The 9,423-nt window shown below is 50.4% G+C and overlaps 1 protein-coding gene across 1 annotated transcript in view; it reads right to left on the reverse strand.

The window, feature by feature from the left end:
• The window catches only part of Shroom4 (shroom family member 4), a 236,020-nt gene extending 227,411 nt beyond the window's left edge, over positions 1 to 8,609 (reverse strand). Inside the window, exon 1 of the mRNA XM_013508168.1 lies at positions 8,117 to 8,609. Within this exon, the coding sequence (XP_013363622.1) occupies positions 8,117 to 8,233 (117 nt within the window). The 5' untranslated portion in view covers positions 8,234 to 8,609. The remainder of the gene's footprint in view (positions 1 to 8,116) is intronic.
• Positions 8,610 to 9,423: the final 814 nt, after the last annotated feature.

A 9,423-nucleotide genomic window follows, 5' to 3' on the forward strand; every position in this document is an offset into this window, starting at 1 on the left:
AGAGGGACAAAGCAGTGATGCAGACAAGAAGGGCCCACTGTGATCAAAGAAAAAAAAAGTTGAGTTTTAGATAGAAGACTGAGTAGCCAGTGAATGAACAAAGAGGCAATGGCACTTGAGCAAAACTGTCCAAATTGTAGGCCTCAAGCAACTGGAGCTGATGGGTGGGGGCTGGGGAGTAAAGACTGGACATGAAAGAAGGACAGCCTATATGCAGGTGAGATGTGTCTCTGTTGCTTCACAGTGGTACTCGTCCTGTAACACGGCATACTCAGACTCACAGTGAAAGAGGAGAATGTGGTACTGAAGTTAAAGGAGAAAGGCTAGAGCTCACTTAGAGAGCACCCAGCCAGGATGGCCCTGTGCCCAAATAAACATACCAGTGTGATGTGAGGAAGAACACATCGTCCCTTGTAACATTAACGCACATGACAATCTTTACACTGGGTCTATTTACACCCGATGGGGCAAAGGGGTGTCAGGAGAGAAACTTCTATCTCACCCCAAGTCTTGGAATATAATATTTAGCCAGGAAAAAATAGTTTCCTAACTTATTCATTAATGACTAATTCAAGTCTGTCGAAAGGGAGTAATTCAGGGAGTGTGAAGACACAAAGTATTTGGCTCCACAGAAATTAAATGAAAATGATCTCGGTACCAATCTTACCAGTGTAAAAGAGTGACTCACTAATTATGAGAAAACTCTCAGGGCAACCTGCAGTTCAGTTTCCAGGGAAATGCACCCACATACATACATCTGGTCCCAGCATTAAAGGGTATGAACACCTTTGGCACTGACTGGAAAAAAAAATCCCAAATTAGGCATGGTGGTGCACATCTGTAACCCCACTTTCCCAAGAGGCCAAAGAGGGAAGATTTCAAGATTGGTGCCAGTCTGGGCAACTAGCAGGACCTTATCTCAATATTTAAAAAAAAAATATTTAAAAGGCCGGGGGTATATCTCAGTGCTCCTTGGGTTCAATGGGGGGCACTAGTGCACCCATATCTAGAACATGTGTTGCTTGGCTACTAATTTATGGATGGATTTTCTCCAAGAATACCTTCTGTTAATAAGCATCTTGGAGCTGTGAATACCATTTCCTGTAGACAAAATGTTACAAATGATGATTACATTGAGCAATTTCATTAGTCATACGGTATAGATAAAATAGGCCTCTCCAGGACTGTTCTGAATCTGACCACTAAAAATTGTCATGTGTCAGTGGAGACATATTTCCTAGACTCCCCTTTCCCTCCTAGACCCCTTGTCCTTCAGTAATATTGAGGATTAAGCCATATTCCAACCTATTCCCTAAATAGGGCTTTAGCAGTGAACGAATATATTTTCCCTGCTCAAGTTACAACTGGTAGACATGGGGATGTGGACATACGAACCTTTGGATGCAAGACCCCCACCAGGAGTGACTCTCATGTGTATTCCCGAGCCAGACAGAAAACCCCAAAATCCCAGGGTTACAGGATCCTTTGCAGTCAGGACCAGTGGTAGTATGCAGTGAGACAAAGACAGGATAGAGCATGGGGACAGAGACTACTGTCTCCAAATTTCTACACAGGGGCTCTGTAAGTTTGACACTGCTTACATGTCACAAATGGCTAGTATTTTCAATTTTGGAGGCAACTATTTTTCCCAGAAGGGGAAAATTAAATTCAGAGAGGTTAAAAAGAAAAAGAATGGAATTTTGACTTTGACACTATTCATTAAATGCCACTTCCTTCTTTATTACACAGATTCCTCCTCTGTAACTCAATAACCTCTTTGCTATATATATATAGAGATAGATAGATAGATAGATAGATAGATAGATACACACACACACACACACACCAAGGCTAGGTCTTCCTCTCATCTCTCTTAAAATGCTTTTCTCAAGCCTAATTGGGCTAGGAGCAGGGATGATTCTAAATAAATAGAAGACAAAGTATTTTCCTCACAAATCTATTATACGGCTCTCCCCTATTGTCTCTATAGAGACCCTAGGCAAGTATGGTTTAGTAGCAAGCACAGGCATTTCCACTAAAAGGCTTTATTGGACACATGGCTTCGGTGTGACAGCCGTCAAAAGGAGCCAAAGTGGTCTTCAGCTTTATGCTTTAAAAGAATGGAATATCTGGGAGTATAGCTTTGTGGTAGAGTGCATGGTACACACAAGGCCCTGGGTTTGAACCCTGTCGCTTCCCTTAAAAAATGATCTTACCTTTTGGCCACTATCTTTAGTATTACTTTCCTGCTGTGGGATCTATAATTTATGATGAATATGGACAAGCTAGCGTGAAACCAGAGTGGGAGGAGGACACAGGCGGGGAGGCTGAACTCCAAAGCCTGTAAGAAACAGTTGAAAATCTGGAGCCTTAAGCCTAGAAAAGTTGAGATAAGGGGGCATAAGCTTTGCCTCTAGTACCCTCAAGGGCGATCCTAAGACAAAGAAAGCAAATTTGTTCTGTCTTGTCCCAGAAGATAGGGCTTGGACTGAAGGAAGGCAGGCAGAGGGAGAAGGATTGCAGCTCAACATAAAGAAAAGCTGCCCACATCCAAGACCTCCCAACAGTACAATGGACAAGCTTAGAGGGACGTGAGCTCCACAGGACCACTAGAGAACAAGCTAAGGAAAACCACACTGAAATGATCTAGAAATTAAATGACTTCCAAAAGGTTCTTCCCACTCTGAAATTTGGGATTCTAGGTCTCCATCCAAACCAGCATTGGTTTTGCAGCATTGAGCTGTGTGCCCTTTGATATTTGGGTGCGTGGTAGAGGAAAACAGCCCTTCATGCAATCTCTGCTATTCTTCATTAACTTCTCATAGATAGGTCAGCATCTTTTCCTCCTGGTTCAATGAAGCCTAACCGTAAAAAGCACGATGTTCCTTCCAGATAAGTCCTCCATAACCACTGATCTTAAGTCTGATAGATTCTTTTCTTTTTTAAGAAATTCCTGGGGGTGGTTGGGAAAAGCATGGAGGAAAATCACTTTAATTTTTCAAAAACGAATGCTCAAGTGTCTTCCAGCTGGAGTTGAACTGTTTGTTTTGTTTTGTTTTGTTTTGTTGCCTGAGGTTTTTTGCGGGAAAACTTCACAATGGTATTGGCTTTTTTTTTCATATCAGAGAGCAGATGTGTGAATCTCAACAGAGGATCAGGTGTATTATGTAGGAGAGCCCAACAGAGCTTAAAGTAGTGCACACCAAAAGGATTAGCCAAGCTTTACCAGACATACCACTGACCCTTCTTGCTCTACCTCATCTCAGCTATTAGGAAAACTGAGGCAGGAGGATCATGAGTTTAGAGGACAGCTTGGGCAACTTAGTGAGACCCTGTCCCAAAAACAAAGAAAAAGAGGTGGCAGTGAAGTTCAGCAATCCCCAGGTTCAATCCCCACTACTGCAAAACAAACAAATAAAACACAAATGGGAATTTCATCCACATTTATTACCAGTTACAAGATAACAGCAGCCTGACCATTTGGGTGCTTTTGAAGTCTCAAAGTCCTCTTTGTGTGCTTCTAAAAACAGGTCAGAGTAGGAATCCAAAGAAGGGCTTAAAAACAGTTTAAAGGGCTTGCCCCGTCGTTGCTCTAGGCTAAGGGTAGCAAATAGGATTAAGGTTTCCCAATTCATTCTCACATCATCTGTGATAACGATGGGGCAAGTGTTCTTACCCTTGCTCAGCAAATAGCACCTTGGATCTGGAGAGTAAAATGATACAGCAACATCACTGTGTGTGATGAGGAGGCACATAAAGTGTCTTTCTCCTGGCTACTCTGCTACTTCGCTTTACTGTATTCCATGGCACTAGCTAGCATCCACTTGCATCACTATGCTATATGGAGACATAAACCAAAAACAAAAACAAAGAGCTCAGTGTGGTAGTGCACACCTATAGTCCAGCACCCTGGAGGCTGAGGCAAGAGAATAGTTGCAAATCCAAGGCCAGATCGGGCTATACAGTGAGTTCAAGGCCAGCCTGAACTACAGAGCGAACCCCTGTCTTGAAAAACCAGGGAAAACAAGATGGAGAAGTACACCAAAAATGGGCCAGAAAAAGTGAAAGCATGTAGGTTGAGAATGTCTTCTGTTCTCCTCAGTTTTCCTACACCTCCTTTGCCTGCATCCCCACACTGATCTTCACCTCTCCTTTCCTCTATCCTCAGTCAATCTTGGGACACAATTCCAAGAACTTTAAGTGAACTCACACTACAGTGCAGCTAGTCAGTTAGTCAGTCAGTCATTCTGTCTGTCTGTCTCTTTCTCTCTCACAAATGTCACAGGAGGATACTGCCTTCATCTCGGAGCTCTAAGAGACCATATAAAACCTTGTTTTATACAACAAGGTACTAAAACCTTGGAAAGTTCACCCATCCCAAGCGAGGAGTGGACGCACACGTCTGTAATGCCAGCACTGTGCAGGCTGAGGCCGGAGAATCATCTCAAGTTCGAGGCAATCCTGGGATAACATAGCACATTCAAGGACAACCTGAATTATACAGCAAAACAAAAAGTTCACCCATCCCCAAAGAGGATCTTTTTGGAAAGCAGGGAGTCAATTTCATGGATGACTATGCACACTGTAGAAAAAGACCCCTAGGTATCATGAGAAACACATCTGATTAGAACAGAATTGCCATCTCACAAAGACAGGCCCCATGGCTTGATGAGGTAGTTAGCACAAGATACTAACCAAAGGAATTAATAATCACAAAGCAATGGGGCCAGTCCTCTGTGGGTCAGGATTCCTTTATCTGTTATCAGGAAATCACTAGGAACACCACAGCATATGGAAAAAGCATAAATCATCCCGTAGCATTTGGGATTTTTAACAGTTCCTCTTTCTTTGCCACTTGATTGTCAGGAGACTACATATGTCTCTAAATCAGGCATCTGAATTCCCCGCATGTAGGTAAATCACAGGAGCCAGTAGAAATCAGTGATTTCCCCAGCCTGATCATTTCCTATTACAAAGGTTCCCCTCTAACAAATATGAGCTAGACTTGCACCCTCCATGCCTTCTTCCACTCACCACCTTTACTTAAACTCTTCCACTCCTACCTTTTCCACCAGATCCCTCCAAGCAGGTAAGGCACACCGTCCTAGATCCATATAACTTTTGTTCTCACACACCAAAGCAGATTGACTGCCATTCTCCGCCATGGTTCTTGCATTTTCTGTCTCTGCCTGGTCCAAGTATTGGGAGTCATCAAAACTGTTCTCTCCTCATCCTTGAGCTCCATTAGAGCACACCTACAACTCCACGGGCACCTGCTGTGAACCACAGGCCGGCGTGGAAAGTATCCCTCATGTGGGAGGTCGGTAAGACTGGATGTACCCCTGACCAGTACTGGCCTAGGCTCCCACCCAAACTGCAACACCACCAGAAGGTTCAGGAGGCCCTCAGACTCATTGAAAACATGGACTTGGAGGCTGCCGTTGATTCAGTGGATGGCAAACCGAGGCAGTCCACCGAATGGATCCCAGCCTTGGCATTGCATTAGTTTCTCCACACCCTTCCCTGACTGACCCACAGTGCGGCTGTCCCAGGTTAGTGAAACAAGGCACGGGAAGCCCACGGAAACAGTGACACTGTGTGCCAGTGAAACAAAGTCACTTTCCTCACTCAGCAACAGCTCTGGGGAAAAAGTGACAGAGCTGGCCCAAGGCCTGGCCACTAGCCTGTCCTGGTGTCATTTAAAAGCCACCCATTTGAAGGACATATTTAGCTCTGGGAGTGCCTAGGCTCAGGAAGGCAAGTGATGAATCCAGGGTTCCGGAACTGAGGAAGGACAGAGCGAGGATTACAACCCCAGTCTGGTTGCCCCGTGCAATTCCAATTCTATTCCTTTCTACCATACCCGCCACGGTATGTGCGCGCCAAAAACTACTTTCAGGGAGAAAGCTGTGTTGTTCTGAAGTTGCCAAGTGGAAACTAAGGCAGAGTAATAGAAAGAGGGCTAATGCAACGTGCCCGAATGTGCCTTGTCGGGAAAAAGTACAGACAGCATTGCACTGCACAGACACTTCTCCTGCTGACGTGCCAGAGCTAACCCAGGTGTAGCTGGCTTTCCGTGTAAGGCGCTGGGCTACTTGGGAAGGATGGGAGAACCGCTTTGACCCCCTGCACATCCACACGCGTGTAGTAATGAGCCTTCATATAATAGGTGTCAACTGTACACCCTGCAGAAAGGGAGTCATGAAACAGCACCCTGCGTCTCAACACAGGAGGCACTTCCTCAACAGCCTGGCCAAGAAAACCTCATCTACCCTCAAATAATCCCCAGCCAAACCACAAATTGCTGGCTGCACCAGACTTAGTAACACCCCCTGCCGTGCTCCTGCAGGCTCACAAGATGCCCCGGACCACAGCAGCCAGCGCTCTCTGGGTGCCTCTCAGGTTTGGTGAGCCCTGGGCAGAACTGAAACTTGACCTCTCTGAGGCAGGCTGTCTAGGCCCACTGTGGAAATCGGGCAGGGAGTGTGAGGAGGCAAAGAAGGGGAGGAACTACCAGACCCTGGAGGGCTGCATATCCCACTGTGACCTTGGTGGAAACAGAGCAGAGGGGAGGAGTTTGATTAGAACAAATTCCTGAAGGGGTTGTCTCAGAGGGTTTCTGTTTAAAAAACTGTTTTTTATTGCTGCAGAGAAGGCTGGGGGGAGAGGCCTCAGAGAGTGTGCTGGCACATGACAAAGGCATCTCAGGCTGCTCAGAAACACAAGGCAAGTGTGAGGGCAGAGGTGCTGAAGGAAGGGCTGGGCTGGGGTGGGGAGGCTGAAGGTCCCAGAGTCCCCACTGTCCCCAAAATGCTGCCTCAGCATTCCTCAGGTCGCTGAAGCTGGTAGGCACCCAACCAGGCTCCACTCCAGGTTTGCCCCAAGACCAGAAAGGACCCCGTGAGTCACAGGTTAACCAGCAGCTCCAAGGCACTGTAGGAACAGCACACTGGGGTATGGGTGGGTGTATATGGGGGTCCCTGAGCTGCTGAGAGGAGCAACATTAGAAAGCCCCAAAGAGGGCAGAGTGGCGTTTGCCATGTGCTGAGAAAGCGCATCTTCCTCTCCTGCCTGAACCTACAATGCATCTCAAGGGCAGTGTGAGGGGCTGGGTGGGAGCAGAGCTACTTGAGCATCTAAGGGAACAACACCAACACTGGCGTCAAGTTCCTCAAGTCCCTTCCCTTGGCAATCTGCAGCCTCAAGGTGGGTCCTTCCACAAGTCACTCTGCAAGCCACTCTTCCCAGTAGCAGCCCCAGCTGTCCCTGCCCTCCCCGCTCCTGAGGGCTGCCCTAGCTTTGGGGACTCCAGAGCACTCAGAGTCTCTGTCCCCTGTCCTCCTCTGCAACTTGGCTTCCAGCAGATCACAGCCTCCTCAAACAAACAAACCCTGGCGGCAGCGGCAGCGGCGGGGGCGGCGGCGGCGGCGGCTCCAGCACAGCTGTGCTCCATGGCGCAAAAGTTTCCTCCACACTTTTCAATGAGCAGAAAAGCTCGCCGACCGGTGCTGAGGCGGCAGCAGAGGAGGGAAAGGCCGAGCCGAACCGGCCGCAGCGATGGCCCCAGAGCTGGATGGATGTGTGTGCATCTGTGTGTCTGCGGGAATGAGGCTGAGGAGCCGGCCACCAATGCCCGGGCTCCGTGCCCACGCCGGACCCCAGCCCTGCAACCTGCCCTGGCAGGACGGCCCGCGAGCGCCCGCAGAGGGGCCGAGCCGCACCGCCTACACCCTCAGCCGCTCTCTGTCCGCGGGGCGCAGGGGCCTCCAGGAGAAGCCCCAGCGCCGCTACTTCCTCCCGTGCCAACAGAGGGGAGTAGTCTGCCCGAGGTGGGGGAGCACGGGCGGCCCCGGAGCCCGCGGGAGTGAGTCTGCTCTCCGGGCTCCAGCCCGGGCCAGCCATGCTCTCGTCCGTGCTCCCGCCGCCCTCAGGGGCTGTCTGTGCCGGGCCGGTGGCAAGAGCCCTCCGTGCTGCTCCTGTCCCTCCGAGGGGCGTTCAGCCCCTGCCGGGCCGAGTTTCCAAGCCGGTGCGCGGGTCCTGTCCTGCCTCAGCCTGCGCGCAGCTCGCCCATTCAAAGTCGGGCGCCGCGAGCGCGAGCGGAGCCTCCAGCTCTTACCTTAGACACTGTGAGCGGCTCGCAGTGTTCCAGACCTCCCTTCAGGGTGAAGCCCCAGGGCGCGCCCCCTTGCAGCTGCACCGGGACGTACTGGAAGGACCCAGGCCGGTTCTCCATGGTGGGCTCGGCTCCGGCGGCGCCGCGGGCTCCTTCTCTGCCGGGGCTACGTCGCCTCCGCCCCCAGCAGCTCCACCACCATCGCTCTCCAGCGCTACGCCGCCCGCGCCGCCCTGCTCCGCCTCCTCTCCGGACTGCAGACGCTAGGGCAGCGAGCGAGCCCAAGGAGGAAATGACACGGAGCTGGAGAAGGGGGAGCGAGGGGGAAGGAGAAGGAGAAAAAAGAAAGAAAGGGAAAGAAAACGGAGCAGCGGCGGAGGGGCAGCGCAGAACGCACTAGAAAAGAGAGCGCTGGGGAGGGGCAGGCACTGGGTCCGCGCCTAGGGGATCGCTGAGGAGTGGGAGCCGGGCAAGGCCTCACATCAATTGTTACATTGTTTCATTCAAGCAGGCCCCCTCTTTGGTCCTCCTCTGCGCTGCCGAGGTCCCCGCCCCTGCAGCCTGCAGAGCGAGGGGAGGTTAAAGTCGTTAGTGTGGATGGCCCGCGTGGCTGAGTGGGCTGAATCGAATCGCTCGTTTCCTGATTAGCCTGTAGATGTTTCTCCGACTGCCTTGTTCTTCTGAAGGTCCCAAGAACCCACTCCGGGAGGGCCGGGAGGGTCGCAGGCTGCTCATCTGCAGACCATGCCTCCGGGGCGGAAAGCGAAGGAAGCAGGACCGGGAACACGGTGGGGCTGTGTGTGTAGGCCGCCCTGTGCAGAAGCTCTAGGTGTGTGGGGTCCTTTAGGGAAGGTTGCCCCCAGCACAATGTAAATGAAGGAGCACCTCTGAAGATGCCCCCTGCCCAGGCTCGGCCACACCCCGCTCAGAGCTGGGCTCTGTGGGGAGCGCTGTGCTCCCCTATGTGCCAGTCATCTGGAGCTCCTGGCACGGCCTTGCCCTTGCCCCACTGCGATGATCGCGCCGGGAATCAGCAAACTTTATGACTAGCAGTATTGTGTCTAAACAAACCTACAGGAAAGAGCCTTCATTGAGAGGCTGGGCAATTAACATGCTGTGCCTTTGGGAAGAATCAGCTTTTAGACAGAGTCCGAAGCATCTCTGTCCAGGCTTGAGCCTCCCGTTACCCGGATGGGCTTTTAGGACAGACCACACAGCCAAAGAGCAGGTCTGCACGCGAATTTGTGACTGAATCTGCTGCTGACTTCTCAGCCTTGACCCAGACAGGTTAACTTGCCCCTCCTGGTGGT

The sequence above is a fragment of the Chinchilla lanigera genome, unplaced genomic scaffold (genome assembly GCF_000276665.1).
Source record: "Chinchilla lanigera isolate Chin_1 unplaced genomic scaffold, ChiLan1.0 scaffold00142, whole genome shotgun sequence".
NCBI classification, from domain to species: domain Eukaryota; kingdom Metazoa; phylum Chordata; class Mammalia; order Rodentia; family Chinchillidae; genus Chinchilla; species Chinchilla lanigera.